This window comes from Varanus komodoensis, unplaced genomic scaffold, assembly GCF_004798865.1.
Source record: "Varanus komodoensis strain SLA01 unplaced genomic scaffold, ASM479886v1 scaffold46_1, whole genome shotgun sequence".
NCBI classification, from domain to species: domain Eukaryota; kingdom Metazoa; phylum Chordata; class Lepidosauria; order Squamata; family Varanidae; genus Varanus; species Varanus komodoensis.
In genome coordinates this window covers 636605-663618 of record NW_025336043.1, presented here as the reverse complement: position 1 = coordinate 663618, position 27014 = coordinate 636605, and the positions used below count along the sequence as shown (strand labels likewise).

Genomic DNA, 27014 nt, shown 5'->3' with positions numbered 1-27014 from the left:
ACCTGTGAGGCGCGGAGAGGAGGCGGAGGTGAGGAAGACGTCCCTCCCCCCTTCCGCCCGTCAAGCCGCCGCTCGCTGCCCGGCTCCCCGGCGGCGCGGGAGGCCGGGCCGGGCCGGGCCGGTCCCGGGGGGCCCCCTCCGCGCTGCGCACGCGAAGCACCGCCGCTGCCGGGGGCCCCGTCGCCGCTCAGCAGCCCCGGCAGCGGCCAGTCGCCATTTCCCGCCTACCGACCTGCTGCACCGCACGGCGGTACCCGGATGATGACGGGAGGGGCGGGGGAAGGAGTGAGTCGGGCGGCCTGGGCCGCCGCTGCGCCGCGCATGCGCGCGCCGAGGGGGCGGGCCCTCCCGGGAGGTGCTCGCGCGCGGCCGGGCCCGCACTGTCGCGGCGGCGGGAGGGCGGCCCGGTGCTCCCTGCGCGCGCGCTTCCCCGGGAGAGCCGCGGCGAGGAGGCGTCGGTCGGCCAGCCGGCCGGCCGCTCCCCCGGGCCGAGCCCTGGCTTAGGTAAGCGGCTCGGGAGAGCGGCGGCCCGCCAACGGCGAGGCGCGGGCCCGCCGGGCTGCGGGCAGGGAAGGTCCCTCGCCGGCTCGGGGATCCCACGGCCAGCGCCGTGGGCCGCCGACGGAGCTCCGGCCAGGAGCGCGGCTCCCCGCGCGAGGAGCTGCGCGTCGATGGACTTGCGCCGCGCCGGCCTCCCAAGCCTGGCCGAGGGAGGTGCTTTTGCATCCCGCGGAAGCGCAGCCCTGCCCCCGGGAGCCACCCGCCGCGGCCTTGGGGCTTGGGGATCGCCCGCCAGCTGGAATGAGCTGGCATTTGCTCGCCCAAAAGCAAGACTTTGCGTGCTTCCTGCTTAGGTCTGAGCCAGGTCTCCTCTTAGCTTTCACTTGGTGGGTGTGAAGTACCTGCATCCGAGGTAGCGGGGAGTTCCGAGTGCTGCCCCAGCGGCAAAACTCTTATTTTGCTAGTCACCGTATTCGAAAGACCCACCATCAAAACTTGCTGCTGTGTGCGCAGGATCAGTGCGCGCTGATAGGACAGGTCACTGGGCCAGCAGCTAAAAGCCCTTCCGGAGAGGTTCCAGCCTTGGGTCCAGAATGCCATCACCACGCAACTCCAGACACAAATTAGGTTAAATTAGCTATCCCCCCAAAATAACAAAATGGTAATGTGGATACTAGTCTCTCACCCAAACCAAGGCCACCGATTAGCAGTCAAGGATCTCCTTCAGCACCCCAGGGCCCAGGTTGCACATGTTCACAGCAGCAAGCCAGCCACTCCAAATCCAGGGCTACATGTAGAAACAATACCGATATCCCAAATGCATTTTGTCTCACCTAGTCTTCAGTGGGAGAAAGATAAGCAGTTGCATTCTTCAGGGAAACAACCACTCTGTGCAACTCTCCAGGGTCTGTATCGAGATTTGGACCAATTTTACCACTCAAGTGCAATGCACATGGTTCAGCATGCACCATGCAGTGTCTCGGTCACGGTGTCCATCCAAAAAGCAGGTCTTGCTTCAGTTAACCCAGACCAGGTGATGTAGCCCCCCATGCACGTAATGATGTAAGGCAGCATGCTTGGCACAGCCACTTTTGCAGGGCCTCAGCTGGACTCTTCCCTGTCTTGTCAAGATCAAAGAGCTATACTGGTGCTACAGGGACAGAGGCGGCACTTTCAAAATGGAGGCCTTCAACCTGCACTTAAGTGGCCAGCAAGAGCAGTTTTGACAAGGCAGGGTGGGGTTTGCCCAATACTGTGGCTTGGGGCTATGCTGGGCTTCTCCAGCTCTGTGTTCTGATTACTCAGATAAAAGCTGCTAGTTGTGCTTTTAAAGCGGGAGGCTAGGAAGCAAGCTGTCATGTCAGGATCTGACTTGTGGTTGCCAAAAGCGTGAGACTGAAGAAAGCCACCCAAGAAGCCGAACTGCTTCCTGCAAGCCCTCTCATGCCTTGTTCTGGCAGAACAATGTGCTCCCTAGGGATTCCGCAGGCTTGGTCCTGAGTGCAGCCTTCCCCCCGGTCACCTAACTGGGATGAATTTTTGGAACACTACTCAGAGGAGAAAATTCCTCCGGTGTTGACAAGAGGCTGTGCCACAGTCATCCAAAGGAAGATTCTTTGTTGAGTGATGTGGGGAAACTAAACGGGAGCCAAACTCTTATTTAAGTTAAAGACAGGCTTAGGTGGATCGTCTTTTCAAAGCGGTCCTCTCCCTTTGAGTTTCCAGTTAGATCCAGAAAATGTGAGTTTGGCTGCAGACATTTGGAGCTGCTTCCCAGTGCTTAGAACTGACAACTGACTTGGGTTACTGTCCCCTAACAAGGACCGGAAAACCTGTGTTACTTTATGCAGGGAACCTGGCTTATGACGCGGCGGAGCGCTATCCGAGAGGACACACAAGGCCAGGTACAGCCCTCTGAAGCAAACGAGGCTGGGGAGTGTGTGGCTCTGGCAAGGCAGGGCAGGCACCAGTGCAGGGCCAAGGGTACTGCAGCATCCTATGAGGTAGCAACTGAAACCATCCCAAAGAAAAAGAAATGCAAGAAAGCAAAATGGCTGTCTGAGGAAGCTTCACAAATAGCTGAGGAAAGAAGGGAAGCAAAAGGCAAGGGAGAAAGGGAAAGATACACCCAATTGAATGCAGAATTCCAGAGAATGGCTAGAAAAGAATGCCTTCTTAAATAAACAGTGTAAAGAAATAGAAGCAAACAATAGAATTGGAAAGACTAGAGATCTCTTCAAGAAAACTGGAGATACGAAGGGACCGGTTCATGCAAAGATGGGCATGATAAAGGACAAAAATGGCAGGGACCTAACAGAGGCAGAGGAGATTAAGAAGAGATTACACAGAAGAACTATACAAGAAAGGTCTTAACATCCCTGATAACCACTGTGGGGTGGTCGCTGACTTTGAGCCAGATATCCTGGAATGTGAAGTCAAAAGGGCTTTAGGAAGTCTGAGCAACAACAAGGCTAGTGGAGGAGACAGTATTCCAGCTGAGCTATTCAAAATCCTAAAAGATGATGCAGTAAAAGTGCTACACTCAATACGCCAGCAAATTTGGAAAATTCAACAGTGGCCACAGGATTGGAAAAGGTCAGTTTACATTCCCATTCCAAAGAAGTATAATGCCAAAGAATGTTCAAACTACCGCACCATTGCACTCATTTCACATGCCAGCAAAGTTATGCTCAAAATCCTACAAGCTAGGCTCCAGCAGTATGTATTTATGCATGCATGCATGCCGCCCCCATCACAGAAAGCCCCATTGCAGAAAGCATCAAGGTCCAGTGTGTGGACTGAGAACTACCAGAAGTACAGGCAGGGTTTCGAAAAGGCAGAGGAACTAGAGATCAGATTGCCAACATACGCTGGATCATGGAGAACGCTAGGGAGTTCCAGAGAAATGTGTACTTCTGTTTCACTGACTATGCTAAAGCCTTTGATTGTGTGGATCACAACAAATTGTGGCAAGTTCTTCAAGAGATGGGAGTACCAGACCGTCTTATTTGTCTCTTGAGAAACCTGTATGCGGGTCAAGAAGCAACAGTGAGCACTGGGCACGGAACCACTGATTGGATCAAAATTAAGAAAGGAGTTCAGCCAGGCTGCATACTGTCACCCTGTCTATTTAACTTATACAGTGGTAGCTCGGCTCAGGAATGCCTCAGATTTATTTATGGAGGCAAGACTACAAAGGAGAAAGGGCAAACTGAGTCATTTAGATGTGCCATAGGTGGAGTTGCAAGGTGAAAAGGCTTTCATAGTATGGGATGTGCTTGGAAATGTTTCTGAGCCATAGGAGCATCCATTTCACATTGAGAGAGGATCTTGAGGTGCAACTCTGGTGTACCTACAGCTTGGCTCAGCGTTTTCATTGTGCACAGAACCTAATCTAAAATTATGCAATGCTTCCAAAGTGGTTGGCTAGCCAGCTGTATCAGTTGCTTCCTGAGATTATCCTATTTAAAACAGATCCCTCTATGGAGGGCGGCCGTTACTAATTATAGCACAAGCATTATGAAGAGACCTGTTGCACAAGTCTCTACCACACTCCTGGGGCATGGCTTTTAGACTACGGCGGAAGGGAAAACTTACTCATTTCCAGCACCTCAGGGGCCAGTTTTTAAATCAAGATGACCCTCTAAGGGCAAGTTAAAGGCTGTGCAGGGTCGTTCATATTTAATTGGTATATATCGTCATGGCAATGGCATTACACTTCACAACCCACCTGTTTTGAAAAATACTATTCCAACCTGTGATCCTTACAGATCGTTTGGAAAGAAATGAAGCTTTTCACATATTGCTTTCACAAAAACCCAACTATTTAACATCAATAAGATGAGATTTTTGAAAAATTAGATTTTAATTTTTTAAAACCAAACAAAAGTCTAAAGTCACACATGCAAAGGCAAAACCTGGCTAGGGGTGTAATTCTGTGCTTAATACGGTGGAATGTGTCCACGTAAGGCAAAGGAGTTTGTTTAGACAAAGTATCAAGATTTCTAAAGGTCTTCCTCTACAGGTAAAAAAGGAAAGCATATGGAACACACATATTGACAAATGCAAGGACCACTTATAAGAATGAATCAGTTGTAAACTGACATGGCTTGATAGTCAGATTTGTACCACTGTTCAGGCGCAAACTTAATTTAAGTCAACCATTTTTCTTGCCAATTTGAATCAGCAGTTTGAACTGCCTTGACTTCAGTCAATCAATCCGCTTTCCCACTGGTCACTTCCCTGAGTTAAATTGCAGTACATAGAAATTCTGATTTGCACAGCATCAGCTCTTTAACTGAATAAATCACGTGTGGCAGATACCACGAAATTGCTCTTCACAATGGCCCTCAGAAGCCAGTTTGTCATCCTGTGTGGCTCCCATACAAAGGAATACAGTCCCCTGAGAAAGAGTGTGATGACGCCTCTTTTCAGTTTTTAATGCTTTATTGTTTTAAACTGCCTTGATGGCTTTTAGAAGCTGGTAAATGAAGTTACCATTAGATACATGCCCCAAATTCCTGCTCTTTGCTTAAATTGTGTTAGTTACTTTACTGGCATCTGATAACCGCTGGGCCTTTGGTATTTTTTTAGTTTATCTGAATCCTTCAGATGCAATTATCAACTGCTGAAGAAATGTAGTTCCGTTCCTAAGAACTATGTGGAGTTACTCCTGCCAGAAAGGATACTTTACACTTGCTCCATATTGTCATTTCCCTGAAGGAAAACTGTTCAGGCAGCATGAGAAATAAACTCTTGGATGTGTGCAGAATTCACTGAGCAAGAACCTGCCATCAACCGTGGCTTCACTGTGTGTACAAACAGTAAAGACACACCGCAGAGGCGGTGTACAATGCAGCTTTCCTGCACCTAAGTCATTTGTGTTGGAAGATTCCTGCAACAAGCATTAGTGCCAGATATTTTGCTCCAAAATTATTCTTAAAAGGAGCATTATTTAAATACGAGGCCATCAAATTAAAGGGCCAACTACTATGATTCCCTATAATGATAATTACTTCAAACATCTAGGTCTAAATTCCTGGTCAAGACTGGCACCCCTAAAACTCTGTTTCCCAACCTTGGGCTCCTGTTGCAGAACGCAAATTGTCCTACAGTGCCAAGGATGAAATATTCTAGTCTAACACTTTGACTCTTGCGAAATGCAGTGTAAAAAACTCAACAGTTTCTGTGATGCTCACCATATTTCAGAGAAGGCGGATCCAACTACTAGCACCTAGTACAAAAGAATGAAGGCATTCTGAGGCGAAGAATTTGTTCTGAGTGCCAGAACTGAATGGGGGTCACCATCACACCACATGTCTACCAAGTTACCCCAAACATTCTCCCTCTTAAGCATTCCATAATGCAGGGCAAGCAGGAGTAAATTTGCTGCTGCCACTGAAACAGTCGAGAGTCAAAAATCCCAGCCAATCTACTACAAATTGTCCAGACAACTACCAGCAAGTCCAGATCTGCCTCCTATTATCCCGCACTAAACTCTAGTTGTTTGAAGAACTAGACAAAAGCAAGCATTAAAACTGTATTAAGCTTTATTAGAATCTATTAGATGTTCGGTTTCAACAGCAGAATCTTGATAAAATCACACCTAAATTGGGGCACACACATTTTGGTCAAATCACAGAGTACAACATTGCGACTGATGGTCATGGAGGGTTGGGAAACTACCTCTAAACAGGTTCAGCCTTGAATCTGTGTGTAAAACCCAGTTAAGATACAACTTGGAAATGAAGCTGCAGGAAGAATGGTCACCCCTGGAGGACTCCCAAGTTGTTGCACGGCTGCTTGAGAAGTGCCCTTAAAAAGTTTTGAATCATAAACTTCTGATTACAACACTTTTCAGATGGCAATCTTAAACAGATATCTTTTTATTCAATGCAAGTCATCCATTAAATTACCATAAATGTACTTACCAAACTGAACTTTAACCTGAGTACAGAAATAGTGAAGTACAATCAACCCTGTCATATAGGACTTAGAAATGCTATTCACAGTAGCCCTTGTTGATAACTGATTAGGGTTAATAAATCATCACTGCCAGGGTATAAATGGGCATAACCATTTCTGTAAACATCAGAAAGTGCTTTACACAAAAACAGACACCTTGAGCTTACACACACAAAACCACAAGAACATAGAACATACCCGAGCTTTTGAGTCATCCATACTGCAGCACTGAAGTTGACACAAGAATGAGTATCATCTGATTCTCTCCACACACCCAGGGTTCAAACAGGAAGGAATTTAGCAACTGTCAAGATTGTACTTTTAGCTACTTTCCAATAGACTCATCTATTACTGCATATGAGCAAGACCACTGCTGTAAAAACATAGGTAAATAATAAAATAGCTTTTTTCTAGCTCCTGTGTGCTAGAAATACTGGTTGTAGAGTTTGCTGATTTAAACTGGTAAATATCCTATAAAATGAGACAATGCTCTTGTCAGATTCCCATTACGGATAGCTTTAGTCACTCTCCTAAATTTAACTATATTGTCTCATATCGGTTTCATGTACTACGTTTCACTGTCACAGACCTTCCTTAGTTATGCTATTAAGGAAAGAACCTTCATAAACACATTTATCACATTTTCAGTCAACTTTCTTAAAATGAAATGTTACCTGTAAAATACAAGCCAGAATGGCAAGATAAAAGAATGTGCTAGCATGGAGTAATTAATAAATGTACATACAAACTGTACAAGTTCTTTTTACAAAGTGTCTTCATTTCAGAAATGCGGCAACCTAAGTTATTTTACAATGTCAGTTATTAAGTCAAAGATAAAGAATAGTCTTACAGCCCAATCTAATAAAGAGTTAAGTGTACCTAACTCTACAAAGGTTTGAGCTGTTAAAAATCTTGTAAAAGAACAATCTACCACCACACTTCTTTTTGCAAATATCAGAACCAATTATATACATATTTTACCTTTTCCTTCCACCATTTAATGTTAGCTATGGGTTTTGTGTGGTCTGCAGTCACTCCTCTGTGTCTTTTACAGTAAATACAGGAAAATGGGATCAGTTTTTTTCTTGTTGCTGATCTCTCAGCCAAAGGAAATGCAGAATTCAAAGTACATCATTGAAGCGTGCCTTCCCGTAGCCTGCAAGATCCATCTGAAGCTCTCTCTCCTCATCATCTGCAATCAAAGAGGCATGCCAAAATCAAGTCCTTAGAAGCAAGTTCTCAGAAACCAAATCATGCATCAAGAACATACTATTCATCACCTGTCCATGTAAACTGAGAGTATGGTGGAGGGAGGGCATACTGAAGAGTGCATTTCCAGAATTTTTGCTGTGAGCGGAAAATTTTACTTAACACACTTGTTTCAGAGGTCAGAATGTCTTCTGAGAAACACTGCTCCTCCCTTATTATGCAGTAATGTTTCCCTTCTCGTCTGTATATTTTTGTGTGTAGTACCTATCCTGTATTTTAAACAGAATTCAAATTCAAGGTGTTCCATTTCTAAATTCAGAAGGCTCTGTGAACCCAAGCTATGGGGTTTATTCCCCTTTTGCCTTGTGAGGCTGAGCACCTGCTCTTCAGCTAAATGGAGGCTCTGTACTGACTAGAATTAATGGGACCATAACCGTATCTCAGGTCATCTATTACACAGAGACCTCATTAAAAACCCTGCTGCTAGACTCAGACAGCAGCACCAAGTCCAATCAGAAGCAACTTTACCACAATCGCACACAATCCATCAATGGAAGAATGCTGTTTGTAGGAACGAAGTGGATAAAATGAACCGCACAATCATCCGTTGCACACTAAGTACTCAACATTTTACGAAGCAGCACTCAGGTTTAAATTGAACTTTGCTATCACTCAACACTCATAAAAAATCCAGTGGTTCAGATAGGAATGCATTGAAAGACTCCCAAGATTGTATTTTCACAGCTGCTTCTCAAATCACAATTAGGTCTTAGTAACCTGTGAATCTGGGAATGTGATTTAGCATAACCTAATCTAGTGCTGTCCCTGGGGGTGTGTCATTCCTACCATTTGCCTTAAGAGGAAAACGTGGGTTTCCCTATCTCTGAAGGATGCTGGCAGCTCTCCATTCTATAGCTGCCGGCAAACTGCTTCCATGCGTCACGCAAAATTCTGTCACTTGCTCCCAGGCCAGGAAGTTGGCAGGATTTCAAATAAAAAACTAGAACACCAGAGTTGAGAATGAATCTTAAAAAAAAAACAGATTGTTACTCCAGAATGATACGGGATAGGCATGTATTTCAAAGCAATTTCTATTGTGTTTATAAATGGGAGTGAGGAACAGGATCCACAATCTCTGCCTTGCACAAGAACATCCAGGAAGGGTGGGGACTGAGAGAAGAGAACTGACTTAATTCTGCTAAGCATGTTTTAGAGAACAGTACTTGAAAACATCTTGTTGATGTATAGACCCCTCTCTCTGCAGAACCACTTTGCTGCAGAAGCAAGAAGGTGCAATTTTGGGCTTGAAAACAGCATCCAGAAGACAGTTTAAAAAGAACAATGCACTAAATGTGCATGCAAAGTGGACAGATATAATTTCAAGGAGTTAGGAAGTGTAAAGCACTCTAGACGGTTGCGGAAAGCAAAAAGTTCCAGTTGATCACTGCTCAGCCAGTACTTCTGCTACCAGAACCCCCAAGAGATGCAGCGCCCCTCGCACTTGCCGCAGTCTGGGGATCCCACCACTTTGTCCTCAGCACTTCCACGACTAACGGGGCTAATCCCCGTCTGCACCTTCATAAGCAAGAGCTGTATCAAAGCACCTGTGTGTCCGCTTCTCTGTTACAAACTGCAGATTACTGGGAAGTCAAAGTCACTTTCCATCTGATTCCTTCACGGTCTTAAACTACTCCGCAAGCTGAGCTGCTGCAAAAATACAGAGTCAACATTCACCTCCCCATCCACAGTGGGACCTTTCCAAGCAGCCGTCCAGAGAATTCCAGAGACAAGTCCAATGTGGTTCTCAAATGAGGGAATTATGCGAATGGGATGGAGACAAGCCCAAGCTCACCTTGGACGTCTTCTTCACCACCATCACCATCTTCTTCCTCATTGTAGGCCAGCTCAGCCTGCTTGTCTGCCTCATACTCACCCACGTTCCCATCATCCCCATTATAATCCGCCAGTTTAGAGCCATGTTGCGGATCAACAGGGGATTCATTTTCATCAAAGAACCGGCCTGTGAAGTAGGTAAAGGATTTATAGTCAGAAGCAAAGGGTGGGAAGAGAAAAGATGGAAATGGGATGGAAAGGAGAATGGAATCCAAACTCAAAAAATTCTTTGGTTCAAATAAATCTTACAGCTTTGTAAATTGTGAAAAATGGATGTGCAGCTGAAGACCTTTTTAGGAAATTCTATTGCCAGAAACTTCAGAAAGCGCAAGTTTTGTAACCTTTAGTTATACATTCTAGGAAGACATCTGCAAGATTTCAAACCTGAGTCAGGAATAAATACCCATACTTTCTACAAATGCCATTTTTTATCCAAGACCACTGATTTTTCTTTTTTTTTTACTTCAGTGTTGGACTTTCTTCATCTAAAGGCCCCAAAAGTTTGCCTTAAAAGAAGGCAAGTGACCAACCTGGGTTGGCTGAACCTCTTCCAGAAACTGCACTCTTAAGCACAAACTCATGAATTGCTATTGATTAAACGTTTGCAAGAGATGCTGATTGCTTTGACAGGTCCTGAGCTATGTAATTACAAAACTCTGTCTGACTCTAATGCAACTATTATCTAGTGTGAAAGGACTAGAAATTTAAAGCATTACAATTCCAAGTTTAAAAGGAATCTGAAACTGAAATCTCACTCCACACTGTTGCAGTATGGATTAAACTGAAAAAAAAAATGAATTTATAACACACGAGCAAAGAGGAAGATCCCACGTCATGCAGATGATAAACGGGTCTAAAGCAAGTCTCTGAGCCCAGTGCAGTGAATTAACCATCCGCTGTATGGGAGTCTGAAAAAAGAGGGATTGACTTCCTTTTATTTCCAGAATAAAGAGATGTGTAAAGGCTGCCCCTTTATCCAAAGAACACATTGTTGTTAGTTGCAAATTCGTGTCCGACCCATTGCGACCCCATGGACAACATTCCTCCAGGCCTTCCTGTCTTCCACCATCCCCCAGAGTCCACTTAAGCGCACACCAACTGCTTCAGAGACTCCATCCAGCCACCTCATCCTCTGCCGTCCCCTTCTCCTTTTGCCATCTATTGTTCCCAGCATTAGGCTCTTCTCCAGGGAGTCCTTCCTTCTCATTAGGTGGCCAAAGTATTTGAGTTTCATCTTCAGGATCTGGCCTTCTAAAGAGCAGTCAGGGTTGATCTCCTCTAGGACTGACTGGTTTGATTGCCTTGCGGTCCAAGGGACTCGCAGGAGTCTCCTCCAGCACCACAATTCAAGGGCCTCAGTCCTTCAGCGCTCAGCCTTCTTTATGGCCCAGCTTTCACAGCCATACATTGCAACTGGAAAAACCATAGCCTTGACTATACACATTTTTCTTGGCAGGGTGATGTCTCTGCTTTTTAGTATGCTGTCTAGATTTGCCATAGCTTTCCTCCTCAGGAGCAAGCGTCTTTTAATTTCTTGGTTGCAGTCCCCGTCTGTGATCTTCGAGCCCAGGAAAATAAAATCTGTCACTACCTCCATTTCTTCCCCATCTATTTGCCAGGACGTGAGAGGACCGGATGCCATGATCTTAGTTTTCTTAATGTTGAGTTTCAAGCCAACTTTTGCACTCTCCTCCTTCACCCGCATCAATAGGCTCTTTAGTTCCTCTTCACTTTCTGCCATGAGAGTGGTATCATCCGCATATCTGAGGTTGTTGGTATTTCTCCCAGCAATCTTAATTCCAACTGGTGATTCATCTAGCACCACCTTTCTCATGATGCGCTCTGCATATAAGTTAAATAGACAGGGCAACAGTATACAGCATTGCCAAACTCCGTTCTCAATTTTGAACCAATCAGTAGTTCCGTGTCCAGTCCTCACTGTTGCTTCTGGACCCGCATACAGGTTTCTCAAGAGACAAATAAGATGGTCTGGTACTCCTATCTCTTTAAGAACTTGCCACAATTTGCTGTGATCCACACAATCAAAGGCTTTAGCATAGTCAATGAAGCAGAAGTAGATGTTTTTCTGGAACTCCCTAGCTTTCTCCATGATCCAGTGTATGTTGGCAATTTGATCTCTAGTTCCTCTGCCTCTTCGAAGTCCTGCCTGTACTTCTGGTAGTTCTCAGTCCACATACTGCTGGAGCCGAGCTTGTAGGGTTTTGAGCATAACTTTGCTAGCATGTGAAATGAGTGCAATGGTGTGGTAGTTTGAACATTCTTTGGCATTGCCCTTCTTTGGGATCGGAATGTAAACTGACCTTTTCCAATCCTGTGGCCACTGTTGAGTTTTCCAAGTTTGCTGGCATATTGAGTGTAGCACTTTTACTGCATCGTCTTTTAGGATTTTGAATAGCTCAGCTGGAATACTGTCACCTCCACTAGCCTTGTTGTTGGTAAGACTTCCTAAAGCCCTTTTGACTTCACATTCCAGGATGTCTGGCTCGAGGTCAGTGACCATCCCATCGTGGTTATCAGGGACGTTAAGGTCTTTCTTGTATTGTTCTTCTGTGTAATCTTGCCATCTATTCTGCCTCTGTTAGGTCCCTGCCATTTTGGTCCTTTATCATGCCCATCTTTGCATGAAATGTTCCCTTCATATCTCCAATTTTCTTGAAGAGATCTCTGGTCCTCCCTATTCTATTGTTTGCTTCTATTTCTTTACACTGTTCATTTAAGAAGGCATTCTTATCTCTTCTAGCTATTCTCTAGAATTTTGCATTCAATTGAGTGTATCTTTCTTTCTCCCTTGCCTTTCGCTTCCCTTTTTTCCTCAGCTATTTCTAAAGCTTCCTCAGACAACCATTTTGCTTTCTTGCATTTCTTTTTTTTGGAATGGTTTTAGTTGCTACCTCTTGTACAATGTTGCGAACCGCTGTCCACAGTTCTTCAGGCACTCTGTCTATCAGATCTAATTCCTTAAATCTATTTGTCACCTCTACTGTATATTCATCAGGGATATGATTTCGTTCATACCTGAGTGGCCTAGTGCTTTTCCCTACTTTCTTCAATTTAAGCCTAAATTTTGCAACGAGAAGCTCATGATCTGAGCCACAGTCGGCTCCTGGTCCAGTTTTTACTGACTGTATAGAGCTTCTCCATCTTTGGCTGCAGAGCACATAGTCAATCTGATTTCTGTGCTGACCGTCTGGTGATGTCCATGTGAAGTCATCTCTTGGCTTGTTGGAAAAGAGTGTTTGCTATGACCATCGTATTCTCTTGACAAAATACTACCAGCCTGTGCCCTGCTTCATTTTGTACTCCAAGGCCAAACTTGCCTGTTATTCCGGTTATCTTTTGGCTTCCTACTTTAGCATTCGAATCCCCCATGATGATAAGGACATAATTTTTTGGTGTTAATTCTCGAAGGTGTTGTAGGCCGTCATAGAACCGGTCAACTTCAGCCTCTTCAGCACCAGTGGTTGGGGCATAGACTTGGACTACTGTGATGTTGAATGGTTTGCCTTGGATTCGAACGGAGATCATTCTGTCATTTCGGAGATTGTATCCCAGTACTGCTTTTCCTACTCTTTTATTGACTGTGAAGGCTACTCCATTTCTTCTGAGGGATTCTTGCCCGCAGTAGCATACCTGATGGTCATCTGAATTAAATTCACCCATTTTAGTTCATTGATTCCTAAGATGTTGATGTTCAGTCTTGTCATCTCTTGTTTGCCCACATCCAGCTTACCTTGATTCATGGATCTTACAATCCAGGTTCCTATGGAGTATAGATCTTTGCAGCATCGGACTCTCCTTTCACCACCAGATACATCCGCAACTGAGTGTCCTTTCGGCGTTGACCCAGTCGCTTCATTCTTTCTGGCGCTGCTAGTACTAGCCCTCTGCTCTTCCCCAGTAGCACACTGGACACCTTCCGACCTGAGGGGCTCATCTTCCAGCGTCATATCTTTTTGCCTTTTGGTACTGTCCATGGGGTTTTCATGGCACAGGTACTGGAGTGGGTTGCCATTTCCTTCTCCCGTGGATCAGCTTCTGTCAGAGCTCTCTGCTATGACCTGTCTGTCTTGGGTGGCCCTGCACGGCATGGCTCACAGCTTCATTGAGCTACGCAAGCCCCTTCGCCACGACAAGGCAGTGATCCATGAAGGAGAAAGAACACATGAGCTCGACTAAAACTAGAGTTCCATGTCTTTCAGACAACTGTGTCTACTGTGGTCCACAAATTGCAAGGCAATCAATCCATCAATAAAATCATCAATATGAAAGCAATAAATAAAAAGATCCCACAATTACTTCAGCAAGTTTTCTCCTCATCTACTTAGTAAAACCTACAGTCAAGAGTTAAGTGCAGTAAGAAATTCATAGAAAGAGAATAATTTGCAACTATGCCACGAATACCTACCTAAAATTACCCAACTGAAAAACATGAACCAGCTAACCTGAGCTAATTAGTTCACAGCTCATCCATGAAATCCTGAAATATATTTAGAGAATTCTTCTTGAAAATTTTGAAAGACTGTCTGCTTCCTGATAGCAGTCAGAATCGGCACAAAGCCAAAGGTGCCCTTCAGGACAGTGCAGAATCTCAGTCACCTAAGAGGACAGGGAGCATCCGCTACACTAGGAGTCCTCCCTCGTTGTGGAGCATTTCCTTTGGGTACTGCTTTTGAAAGTCTATTCCCACGAACTCGATCATCATCCAGCTGCAAAAGAAGTTTCACTTGCATGTCTCAAAGTGGAAAATTCCAGCACAGTGCCGTGAGGTCAGTGGAGAGTGCTGGCCCGGAAGCAGGGAAGGTGCAGGCCGTACTCCACTCAGCCATGAAACCCACTGGGTGGCTTGGCCCTGGCTGCTCCTCTCAGCCTGGCCTGCCCCACAGGACTGTTACGGTGAGGAAAAAATGGAGGACTCTGAGGGGAAAGGTAGGATATCAATGCTCTGCAACAGCACCTCTAATCTTGGGTCTGCCTAAGCAGACTAAGCGCAAGGGCGTTCCAGCATGCCACTTCCATCGCGATGGACTGCGGGAAGCCAGCCTTTTCTGAGGGTACTCTTGCATGCGTGCAAGCCCTCATTATTATTATTATTATTATTATTATTATTATTATTATTATTATATTTCTATGCCGCCCCTTGCCGAAACCTCGGGGCGGCTTACAACACAATAAAATACATTGAAATACAATAGAACATAATAAATTACCATTAAATACAAAAATACAAAAAATACACTGAGTTACAAATATAAAATTAAAATTATCAGTATAAAATAAGTCAATAAAAATATAGGAGGAGAAAGAGAAGGAAGAAGAAGTTGCCCTGGCCAGATCACATGTTTTAACAATTAAAATGATGTTTAAATAAAAAGGTCTTTACCTGGCGCCGAAAAACCAGTAACGACGGTGCCAGGTGGACCTCTTTGGGGAGTGAATTTCATAGGTTGGGCGCCACCGCAGAGAAAGCCCTCCTCCGAGTACTTACTCTCCTGATTTCTTTCATGGAGGGTTCCTGGAGAAGGGACTCTCCCGCAGATCTCAAAGGGCGGTCAGACATATACGGACATAAGCGCTCGTTCAGGTAGCCAGGACCCAAGCCGTTTAGGGCTTTATAGGTCATAATCAACACCTTGAATTGGGCCCGGGCTTCAATGGGAAGCCAGTGAAGCTGACGGAGGACTGGAGTCATGTGCACATAACACCCCGTCCCCGTCAGCAACCTGGCAGCTCTATTTTGCACCAATTGAAGTGTTCGGACTGTCTTCAGGGGAAGCCCCAAGTGTTTCTGGAGAGTCGGGCAGACTCATACCAGTGCGAACTACTGGAGAATCAAACTGCATTTCGTTTCTTACAGCAGAGGGAGCAGGGCACACGAACGTGTTGCTGGCAACAGGAGTGTACAAGCGATCCCAGCCTGGCGCTGTGCATGTTCCAGGGGCTCACGGTGCAGGGTTTCAGTAGGAGTGGCCCAAACCAGGGACCAGACGCTCTGGCAGGAACAGCTCAGTGGGCTTCCCGTTCATTTCCAGGTCCAGTGCAACATGCCGGTGTTGATCTCTACATGCAAAGGGGGTCCCTCAGCTGGGAGCTGGGATTTGGGAGCTGCCCCCAGGTGCTGGAACCTCCTCCTGCGAAAACCTCCTCTGCCCTCTCTTTAAAGGCTTTCCAACATTTGGAAATGCTTTGAGGCTGTGAGATGTATCAACCTGACTTGCAGTTCTTCCTCTGTTGGGTTCTTAAAATCCTAACCACAGGTGCTGGCTTCGGCCTATGAAGTCATACGTGGCTTGCGCTCTCCTCACCAGTCTAGGACACTTGGATCAAGTTCTGGGCCCTTCCTCCGACTGCCGCCTCCAAGGCAGCCTCGGTCGGTGGCCACAGGGAGAGGGGCCTTTTCAGTGGTGCCTCCCCAGTTATGGAATGAGGGCCCCACTGAGGCTCACCCGGCACCAACCTTGGTATCTTTCCAGCACCAGGTTAAGACTGTCCTCTATCTCAGGGCACTGAATTAGTCATTTGGGAGAGGCGTTGTTAGCCACTTAAACAGGTCTTTTGATTAATTCATATAGGCCGTTGTAATTTTTATGTGTGTGTTAATGTTTTATTAGAACTTTTTATGATGCATTTAATCTTGTCTGTATTTTTATATTGTATTTTCGTGTGCTGTAAACAGCACGGGATGCTCCAGCTACTGGGTGGCAGAGAAATGAATTAATTACTCAGTCAACGACCCTCCCCTATGCACAAGAGGAAAGCAAGCTGGTGTGGGGGAACTCAAAGCTCCGCAGAAATACCAACCAGTTTAGGAAAAACCCCAAACTGTTTTCAGGGGGAAAGGGGATGCACCAGGCACCCCAGCGCTGAGCCACGGTGCTTGGTGACGGCAGGATGGGAGGACGGGGCGGGAAACGGAAAGGGGGAGGACGTGGGGGTGGCATGCTGTCTCCCGGCACATCAGGTGGCACATCCGGTGGCAACAGGCTGCCGCAAGCCCCGCTTGGGATGACTTAGCTCTGCTTTTGCCTTTGCCTGGCTATCGTGCGACTCAATGTTCTTGCACTGCCTGTTTGATCTTCCTGCTTCTAGGCTTTTATTTTGCTCTCATACGCAATACTGAGAGCCAGTGCGATGCAGTGGCCTGGACTCGGGCGATCCGGGTCCTAGTTCCCACTCAGCCTTGGAACTCACCGGGTGCCTTTGGGCCAGCCACCCATGCTCAGCCTACCTCACAGGGCTGTTCTTGTGAGGATAAGACTGAGAGAATTGTGGGAGCCACCTGAGTACCTTGGAAGGAAAAAGGTGGGATGTAAATAAAATAATAAATGCATCTTGTAAGACTGGATTATTGTTTCTCCAGCTGTCAGCTGTACTGATTTTAAGGAAAGGCAGGATACAAATGTTTAAAAATAGGTATGTTCGGATTAACCATGTTTCAACTAAAGCTACACAGAGATATTTATGAAGGCTGAGATACCATTCTTCACGAAGAAGTTAAGTCTTTCCCCATCCCAGCTCAACTTTTTTTATTTCTAAGAGTTATATTAAAACTTTAAATGAGGCAAGCAATGTAATAAATCAGATAATGGGTGTAAAAAGATACTAAATATGGCTTGCGTTGCTCCTCAGGAGCTTTATCAGCTTGATTTTACTGAACCACTAAAATGTGATACAACGGTTAAGCAATGTCAAAATAAGGGGACATGGGAGTTAAGATTAATCAGCAGATTGTTTTTGATTCAGATCTTTAACACACCTAAGCAAAAGTCAGCAAAATCACAGCTGGATGCTTGAACAGTATTAGGTCCTCAAAGGCCCTACACTACAGAAATAAAGAATAATAAAGAACCCAAAAAAGGCTTCAGTGGCTTGTGCAGTCTTAAAACTTGGTTCTAAGTTAAGAAAAGCTGAGAATTGTTTTCAGGCAATTCCGTGAAATTAGGAGATCTCAACTGATTAAGCACTCTAAGATCTCATCAAGTGATTCTTTTCACTGAAGTCTTATTGTGAGAACTGGGCTAGTTTAAAGTGAATCTGACCCACTCTGCTGTGACTTTCAGATCCTGGAAAATAAGACCTACTATCTCCTCCTCTTCCATCCACATACTGTGTGGTCAGACCTCCTGCAGGAGGCCGGCTGCTGGGGAACTAGGCTGAGGGTGTTGTGGCACCCCTGTCCCACAGGTGGGTTCCCACGGGCAGCTGAGGTCGGGGTGGAGGGCTGTCACCGTGTGAACAGAATGCTGGGATGGATGGGACTTGGGTCTCCAGCCCCGGGGCTCTTGTGATGCTCCTACAGCAATGAGGACACAGCAGCAGCAGCAGCCCTGTGATGTGTGCAAGCTTTTCCTGACCATCCATCTCGAAATCTTGAAACTGGTGTGTTCATGCACAAATATTACAATCTACTGGAGGAATTGCGTTAAGTATGTATTTCGGTTCATGCACAAACGGCCCTTTGCTAGAACCTCATTTGTCTACCACTCAAAACCGTCTGGAAAAGAGCTATTTTCACCTACCATTCATCAACCCCCAAACTACATGCAAGCCATTAATCCGGGGAGCTAAACTGATGCAAACCTGCATGGGAATGTTCTCAACCTTCCTGTGTAATACATTCAGATACAATCTCAAGTTAAGAGAAGAAACTAAAACTAAATGAAAGCTGAACATTTTAACTACCCTTCTTAAAAGTCTCAAACCCCTTTTAATTCAAGAGTCTCCCTTAATTCAAGAGTCACTTCAGTTTCTATGCATGAATTCTGCTCTGTGAAAGTGGTGTGAAGCATGCAACCTGCCATTAAAACTGTTTTTTGAATGAATTGCCATCTCTAGATAGTATTGCTTTAAATATTTTTAAATGTACACTTCTGCACTTATTTTCATTTAAAGCAACGCAGTGCTACACTGCTGTAAGCTACTCTGAGCATTCTATGAGCCAACAGGATACTAACAGTAATCATTATTCCTACTGTACGCAACACCAAGCCTACACAATTAATGTATGCCAAATGAAAATCCATGCTATTAAAACACTTCCCCATCTCAGAAAGCCCTGGTGTTGTCCGACAGGGTCTCCTCTAACTCCTTGCTAGGGATGTGTGAATCAAGAAGACAAGCTCCCTTCAAATGCCACCTCAAACCTCATTCTGATAGAAGCCAAAACTGAGGGCTTTGTGTCTTCCTTTTCACACAAAAACCTGTGCATGATTTTATGTATATTTCCTAAATGTAAATATCAATTGTCAAAATGAAAATATTCTTTTCCCTCTGATTAAAGCATATTTTTAATCAGAGGGAAATTTTTTATGCTTTTCTCCAACATGTACAATGCAGTTAAGTGCTTTCTTTTGGCCTGCAAATCACACTGCAAGCTCAAAAATGTACAGACTTTGACCACAAATTGTGTCTGAGTCTTTCTTCAGGACAGAAAGTGAAAAATATGTAAATCCTGATCAAAAATGGACTGAAAAAAACTTTCTCATGGCAGCCCACAGATTTGTCCAAACCCTTCTATATGAGAAAAACAGTCAGACAGCAGAGCATGGCCCCCTTGAGGCAGGTTGTGCCGTCACAATTCTCAGCTAAAAGGCTGGATCCAGATTTACTCCAAGTTTTAGGAAATCCACTGAAATCAGTGGGACTGGAGTTAGTAATGAGTAATTTAAATTCCACTATTTAAGAAGGTCTATTCATAGTAGCCCTACTTGGAACCAATCCAAGATCTTTAGCATTAAAGTTATCTAAGCAGCAACTTAACTAGAAAATACACACAACCAAATACAGGAGCAAGTTTTGCCCACACTTCAGTTTTCTGTGGCAATACAAACTTCCATCCCAATCAATGTGATGCAGTTTAAATCAGTAACTAACAGACTGACTTACTTTGCTTCAATCTCTGGAAGTCACTGGCTCTGTCTTTTGAAGCCCGTTTTACAACTTCTACTTCAGCTTTTTGATTACCCAGGACATGACCAGGAATTAAATGCTGAAGAGGGTTTGATGGTATCTGATTCATCGCATCATTTCCATCCTGGTTCATATTGATGCCTGTAACATACAGAAGCAAGTAGTTCAAACACTCTATTCAGGCACAAGGAAAAATGTATTAAATGTCATTTGATGGGCAGGTTGTCCAGATGCCTCCGCAGAGTTAGAAACCCCAATGCACCTTTGTGAAAACATTTGTTCTGTTAAGTGCTGGCATGCAATCTTCTCCCAATCACCTCCATTTTCCTTTATCAACTTGAGTATTAACAGAACAATTGGGAAGGGAGGATCTATGATTAGCTGTTCTTTCAGCCATGCTTCTCCAAAAACCTTTGAAGAATTCTGCAGATATGCTCAAAAGAATCAGGGTTCCTTGTGTCCAGGCACTGCTTTCTTGCCAAGCATAGTGATTATCTCAGCCATTCTTAAGGAACAGAGAAGGAAAACCTGGTTTAACTTCCTTGAAATTTTCCTCACAGGCGTTCCTTCCAACTAGTGCTCTGACATGATTCCAACACTGACAGCAGGAATACTTCTGCCCTTTCCAAAAGTCCGGCTGGCCAGTTATCCCCGAGTCCTTCATTCCTCCAAAATGGAACAACACCCGCTCCGTCATATTTGTGCTTAACTCAGTTTGCCCAAAGAGCCTTTCCCCCTCGAGTATCATTAGGCAGATGCACCACAACTTAAACGGCCTGCAGTGGGTTAAATCTTGGCGACGGTGCAAACTGTGAGAAGGCTGCCAAGCACAATCACACTCTGTGAATGCAGCAAGGCCGAAAAGGTCCATGGTGGAGAGATTAAAAAATGGTCCTCTCCACTCAGGAACCTGAGTCTCTGCAACAGGGTTCTGGGTGAGCTGACACACACCAGTAAGGTACTGGGAGGTTCAGCTGTGAGAAGTTCCCTTTTCTTGGGAGCTCTGGCAAGCGCCGACTTCCCTCAGCAGCATTCTCAGGGTCCAACTGAAAAATTCTACATGGAGGGACGAGCAAGCGTCGTGTCATGATTAAGAGTGCGGGACGGTGACTCGGGCAACCCGGGTTCTAGTCTGGGTGGCCATGGGGCTCGCTGGGTGACTTCAGAAGCTGTTCTGGCAGGGTAAAGGCCGGGTAACAATATATGAACCTTGCCTTAAATGCTAAAAGACAAGGTATTCTAAAATTCTGAAAGATCAGTTCACAGTCCAAAGCCATTCCAAAATAAAATAAAGAGATTTGTAGAAGGAAAAAAGTGGCTTTTTTGGGACCTTTTTTCAGTTTTGCACTGAGCCTTCTTGTCTCTAGGCTTGATGGTGATGCAGAAGCACAAGTCTACTGACTCCAGGATGGCAGAACAGGTTCTGGGAAGATTCCTCCCACCAGCAAGGCTCAGGAGGCGGCTTTAGAAAAATCCAAGTTTCACAGCATCAGTCCTTGCAGATGCCCCTTTCTGTTGTAAAGGAATCACACAGAGACGTCTTACCTTGAGCAAGGTTTAGAGCCTGGGGTTTTTCTGTGGGAAGATTTCCGTTGGGTTGATACAGATTTTGAGGAGATGAATCGAGTGTCTTCTTTAAAGCTAAACAAAGCAAATTTATGCAATGACTCACTCATTTCTTAATACCAATGGAACGTGCTAGAAGGGGATTCTGCAAAGCAGTCAAAGAGACAGAGAACTAACAGTTCTGCTAAGGACAGATTTCTTATATCTGAACCACGATGAGTACAAATGCAGCCACTGATGTGGACAAATGTTCAGAGCACCACTGGAAGCCCACAAAAAAAAAGGAGTTCCAGCTGGATCCAGAATTCAAGATGCCGCCAGAGTCTGAATCTAGCAATTCCTTGCCTCTCTACCTTGGAAGGCTCTGCTTATACAACATTTCCTTGAAGTCCCATATGGTGCGGAATTAAGCACAATTCCACAGGCTGGTAGAAAGCTCTTTTTGGGGGTTTATTCTAGCAATTCAGTCAGTTTATACTGAGATGCAAAATTAAGGGGCAATCCTGAAATTCTGGTGCTCCGTATAACTTTCCTTGTACATACAAGAACCATACTAGCCTAAAGTCATATCCACCACTGCTTTTCCTAGGAATTGCCTTCTAGCCAAACAGAGCATTCTTCAGCAACCAACTACGAAAAACTGCCACGGCCTTGCCTATGGAGTGAGTGAAAGGAGCAACCCATCATGGAATTTACATCTAGAAAATTAGTAGATCTTAGATGCTTTAGAAATGAAAAACAGAGTGTGTTGCTAACCAGCAAGAGTGTCTTCGGCTTTCGCAGGGTCGTTTTCTTCTATTCCAGGCATGCCTGCATCGTCCCCTGGTTTACTTTTCTCTGTCAAAACAACATGACATTGCTCCTTATTGCACCTTCAATTCAAGGTCCAAGTAAATGCAGGATTGCTACAGAGACAGGACTAAAGGCGGTGGATCATAGTTGCATAATGTGAGACGGGACAAATCTCTCCACCCCATGAGGACACCCGACTGCTGAATATTCTCTCAAACCATCAATACAGATGGAGATTTTACCCATGTCTTACCACTGCTGCACTAGACAGACCTTTGCCATCTGAGATATTGTTGGCTGAAGGTGCTTCATTCTTAATTATGTTGCTTTCATCCATATCTTGAGTGATCTTCAATATTGTTGGATTATTGCTCTGACCTGCCTCAGTATCTTTACTGGACTGGCTCTTGTGAGCCATCTGATAAGAGAAAATTAAGAACTAATGTTAGAAAGGAACAGATTTGGTTAAGCTTTGAATCAGACTTTGATCAAGCTTTTCACGCTTAAGTGCAAGGATTCTCAGCTCTGCTGCCAAAGGAAATGATCAACGCAGGAATCTCTTTCCTTCCTCTAAGCTGGGTTTTCACAGGCAGAACGTCCTTTGCTTGTGTCCTTCACTCCATGGAATCCAACACCATGTTTATGGGAACGGGGCCTACTCTGACCCAGCAATGGGAATGAGAACAAGCTCTGTCCTGAGTGAAGCCAGAGAACAAGCTGGGAGCAAGCCAGAGAGACCCTCCGCTCCTGAAGGGCCCGGCCTGCGTGATCCTCCCGCAACTCCCGGGGCTGCCTCGGCCCTGCAAGCCCCAAAGGGAGGCTGAAGAAGTGGCCGGGGAGCCCAGGCCCTCAGCTCCTCGGTCAGCCTGAAAGAACTGTTCTGGGGTGTTGCAGGGAGCACCGGCTCACGTCTGCTTCAGCAGTTAAAAACTGCTGGCTGCCATGGGTGCCTTGGCAGAAAGGGAGGGCAGAAAAGGAACAAGAACATGAGCACTGCCACGTCTAGGATCGTGGTCCCTGGCCACTGGAGCCCATCTTGTGCTGGCCAGGATCAAGCGCCTCCTGTGGATGCCCCCTCATGCCCAGCAAGGAAAGGGTTACAGGCAGAAAAGGACAGTGCAAACACCCCTCAGTGCCTACCGCATTTTGTTTTACTCCAGCACAACTTCTGATGGCTCCCTACCTTTTGGTCTTGTATAATTTGGTCCTCCAACTTCTTCATATCTTCCTCATGCTGCATTCTCAATTCCTTGATCTGTTGTCCGCACTGAAAACTGGCAGAACACAGAGAAGTCGTCTACTTCAAGGAAACCAATTTTAATAATCTATTAGCAATGAGTTTGCAAGCACAGGAAGCTCCTCCAAGGTTTTGGCACTCTGAGGGGGCTGCTGATGGCTGTGAAAACAGGGATGGTAAAAGCCAGCTGCCAAGACTGATGGCACCATCTCAGGTGAATGGAAAAGGAGTAAACGGTGGGGGGGGAGCCAAAATTTGGAAGATTCTAGCGACAAGATTTCACAGGATTCCAAATAGCATTGCTTCTATGGTAAGCCAACCCAAACAAGAAGTTCTTTGCTCCTGTCCTTCAGGGCAGGAAGGAGTTTGTTGGCCCACAACCACAGTAGTCGTGAAACATGCTCTTTTTCCTACTTTTGTGTACCACCAGAAAAGAACTCGACAACATTAGCTCAGATTCACCTTGGGGCACTCACCTTTCATACTCCAACCTTTTAAGAAGCTGGGTATTGTTCTTCTTGTATTCATGTAGCTGATCCTCCTGACGAATGAACTCTTGACGCAACTCTGCAAGTTGTTCTGAGTCAAATTGTAAAGGTAACAGTTGTTTTAAAAGAATTCCTTCCTAGCATAACTTTGACTGTTTCTAATACTGGAAAGTCAAACCACTACTAAAAATCTTGAGTACAAAAACTAAAACTATGAGCACTCTGTTGGCCAACTGATAGCAAAATTACAAATTACAATGACTTTTTGGGGTCCTTACTCCACAGCTGTCTTTATTAAATGACAGAAGTCGCTATTTTGAGTGGGGTGGGGGTGCTGCTTCTGCATTTTGAGCACCATCATTTAGCACAATACCAGAAATTGGGGCTTTGGTGTTTCATGCATTCGAGAAGCCTATCACTCATTGGGAAATTGCATCACACAAAAACAATGATTATGTGTTAAGATGATGTAACACCATTATAAGAACAGACACGCTTTCCTTTTGTCCTCCCCCCTCTCCGTCCCTTTGGCTTCATGACATGGTAAGCCCAAAGGCAGGGACGGTCTCTGCAACTGTTCGGGGGCCTTGGTCTGCCCAAGCCAGGGGGCGGAAATGCAATGCCTGACCAGACCAAAGGCCCATCTAGCCAGCCTTCTGTCCCCCGGTGGTCCGCCCGCAGGGAGCGCGCCAGCGGGACAAGCAACACACAACGCCTCCATCCTGCCCGAGTTCCCCACCATGCGAGTCTGAATTACTCAGCTGAGCAATGCTCGACTCAACATCTCCCAACAAAGGTTTCCGCTGGCAGGCGTGCTACTGCTGCTCGAATCTGCAACTCACACTTCGTCTGTGCAGTTAGTTTACATACAGAGCCAGCTTTTTCCCGCCAGCAAGCATCAACCCCCTCCCCTTCCCCTCCCCCCACACCAGACACGGGTTCTTCTGTTTGCTTGCTTGCTGGCGTGCAGCATCCTTTTGGGAAGCCAAAGAATTCTCCCTGCATTCTGTAACAGAACAGAACACAGTTTTTGCCTTTGATGCGGAACATGGGGAGACACTGGGTAACAAGAGTTACCTCCTGTGCCAGATCAACAAAGGCCACATATTATGAAGTTCTAGTTCACGGTAATACCATGAGTTGCTGCCTTTTATCGGATGCCCTTTCCATTCACAGCCCTCTGTAACGTGCTGCAGGTTACTGAGTGCATTTGACCGATCAGTATGACTTACCTTTTAAGCGATGTATGTCTGCCATTTGGTATGATATGTTGTTCTGAAGTTTGACCTGAAGAGGAAAAATTGTTTTTAAAAATGTTGGATTAGTAGTTGTATGTGACAGAAAGTTTTCAAACATCAGAATGATCCCAGGCACCTAGACTTTGCTGAAACTCTGTTCTTACTAGATAAGCAAAAGCCTCCACTGATGCTTGCATTTCATTTGATATGTTGTACACAATACACCTAAAGGTTTTTAACAAAAAGAAACCATAAGTTTTTATTGATTCACTTTCCACAAATTGCTTTATTATTCTACCTATTTTATCTTTTTATAGTTCCCCACTCCAGAATCTATTTAGATGTAGAGCAAGCAGTTTGTATTTATTACAATTATAAGAACTTGTAATAAACTGCCAGAGGTGAGAATTGGAGAAAAATGTGAGTCATATTGATCCCTTCCCAGCCTCCACTCAAAATTAGAGCTGAAGCAGATAGAACTTGGCATCCTGAAAAAATAAAAATCCAGACTGTGTGTTCCTTAGAAAGCAGTGATAGTGCCTATGTTCTGTGACCTCATATAAAAACACATTAACTTACAAGAATAAAATGAATTGTGACTTCATCTGCATCAAGCAGTCAGATATTAATCACAAAAAACAAACAAACCCTTGGAGTAGCCAATGTGCTCAACCTCTAGAAGGCCTACTTTCCACATTTATGATTGAAGTATGGTCTTCAGTTCCTAAAGGCATTTTCAAACTTACTTTTCAGCACTGTTCACAACATTGTTCCAACTACCGTGAAGCACCCTGTATAAAACCGGCTATGTTAGCAGAAGGCAAACCCTAACAAAATTTAAGGCTGTGCCACTACATTACATATTTTTCTATTACATTAATTATGTCACATAACAGCTTGTTTAAGACTGAAATTGGTCTAGCGTACAATCTGATTAAGGCCAAAAACCTGAAAGGCAGCTATTTGTACAACAGAACTAGCAGCACATAAAAAAATCTTTCCACAACATATTTCTGTACAATATTCATGGCTGCACAAGATGCTCTAAAGTTGTAAACCCTATAACCCTGTGTTTTGTCAAGGTAACTTCTGACTTTCGACTAATATACTTGCGTCTTGAGTAAAACACCATGAAAGCTTGCAAGCTTTGGGTGGCTTACTAAAGATGGCCTAATAAAGGTATCACCCTAATCAAGCCTGCATAATTAAAAGCAAGCAGAATGGAAGAGAAGTTGCAAAATCGGTGTGGTCAGGCAGAGAAAGGAGACTGCAGACCGTCGAAGGAGCTGTGAGGGGTTCAAGGTTGCACTCAGGCCAGTGCACAGGGCCACAGGAGTGGGAGGCACACAGCTGATCCTCCCACTTTCGCTCTCCTTCGCAACAGCAGGACTCGCACGCTGCCGACAAATACCACAGGTCGAGCCGCAGCCGCCTTCCAGCCAGAGAGGGGCCCCGCAGCCTCACCTTGCCCTCCTCGCACTTCCGGATCTGGCCGTCCTTGGCCTGCAGCTGGCTGCTCAGGTGGCTGTGGTCCGCCTCCTTCTGCTCCAGGTGCTTCTTGTGCGACTCCACCTGGAGCAGGAGCTCGGAGTTCCGCTTCTCCAGGCGCCCCCGGGCCACATCGCTGCGCTTGGCCTGGCCCTGCAGCTCGGCCACCTCCTCCTGCAGGACCGTCTGCCGGGAGGACGTGCTCCAGTAGTTGAAGGCGAGGATGGCGACGGCCAGCAGCAGGGCCGCGAAGAGGAACGACGGGAGGCGGCCACCCCTCCGGTTGGCCCCAAACCCCACCATGGGGGACGCGGGTCGCGGGCCGGCGCGTCAGCCTCTCGCCGCACCTGCGAGGGGAGGGAGGGCGAGAAGGTCACCGGCCTCGACGCGGACCGTCCCGGGGCCGCGCCCGCCCTCGCCGGGGGACTCCGCACAGCGCGCCGGGCGGGTCGTCAACGCGGGCGAAGCCGGGCGCAGGGGCAGGCCCGGGCGCGCGCGGCCCGCATTCTCACGTGCGCGCCATGCACAACGCGGGCCGGCGGGGGGCTGCGGCCGCCGCCGCCCCCTGCGGAGGCTCCGGTCCCGCGGGCGGGCATGTCCGGCGAGGCCCGCCTGCTTCAGCCGGCGGAGACCCCGGGCAGGCCGCCCGGCTCCCCACGGGCCGTCAGCCAGCGCCGCGGCCCGCCCGCTCGCCGGCCCCCCCGCCGGCCC

The 27014-nt window shown here is 46.0% G+C and overlaps 2 protein-coding genes across 6 annotated transcripts in view; both read right to left on the bottom strand.

The window, feature by feature from the left end:
* The window catches only part of CTDSPL2 (CTD small phosphatase like 2), a 37805-nt gene extending 37516 nt beyond the window's left edge, over positions 1-289 (bottom strand). The window contains exon 1 of one of the 2 annotated variants that reach the window (XM_044444916.1): positions 233-289. The gene's annotated coding sequence lies outside the window, so the exon portion shown is untranslated. Of the gene's footprint in view, positions 1-2; positions 142-232 lie in introns of those variants that run through there. The other variant, XM_044444915.1, reaches the window with a different exon arrangement.
* Positions 290-6032: 5743 nt separating this feature from the next.
* On the bottom strand, positions 6033-26643 carry GOLM2 (golgi membrane protein 2). 4 transcript variants are annotated; one of them, XR_006416161.1, is made up of 11 exons: positions 26280-26643; positions 24810-24864; positions 23566-23668; positions 23036-23126; positions 22126-22270; positions 21817-21897; positions 21040-21135; positions 19471-19635; positions 9527-9694; positions 7447-7657; positions 6033-6838 (listed from the first exon to the last, which is right to left on the bottom strand). XR_006416161.1 is itself a non-coding variant. In XM_044444920.1 (10 exons), exons 1-10 carry the CDS (start codon positions 26604-26606, stop codon positions 8675-8677), a joined length of 1257 nt encoding a protein of 418 aa, XP_044300855.1. In that variant the 5' UTR covers positions 26607-26643; the 3' UTR covers positions 6033-8674. The 4 variants fall into 4 exon arrangements, 3 of the variants coding, with proteins under 3 accessions (XP_044300855.1, XP_044300854.1, XP_044300856.1); XM_044444920.1 differs by having other exon boundaries at positions 6033-8700; XM_044444919.1 differs by having other exon boundaries at positions 6033-7657.
* Positions 26644-27014: the final 371 nt, after the last annotated feature.

Bases quoted from the DNA above. Each gene is read 5' to 3' on its own strand.
- GOLM2 (XM_044444919.1), bottom strand. From the start codon at position 26,606: ATGGTGGGGTTTGGGGCCAACCGGAGGGGTGGCCGCCTCCCGTCGTTC. The intron at 19,636-21,039 runs GTAAGACGTCTC...TGTATGTTACAG, and splicing joins GGCTCTAAACCTTGCTCAAG to GCATCAATATGAACCAGGAT. The intron at 7,658-9,526 runs GTGAGCTTGGGC...CTTTGATTGCAG, and splicing joins TGGTGAAGAAGACGTCCAAG to ATGATGAGGAGAGAGAGCTT.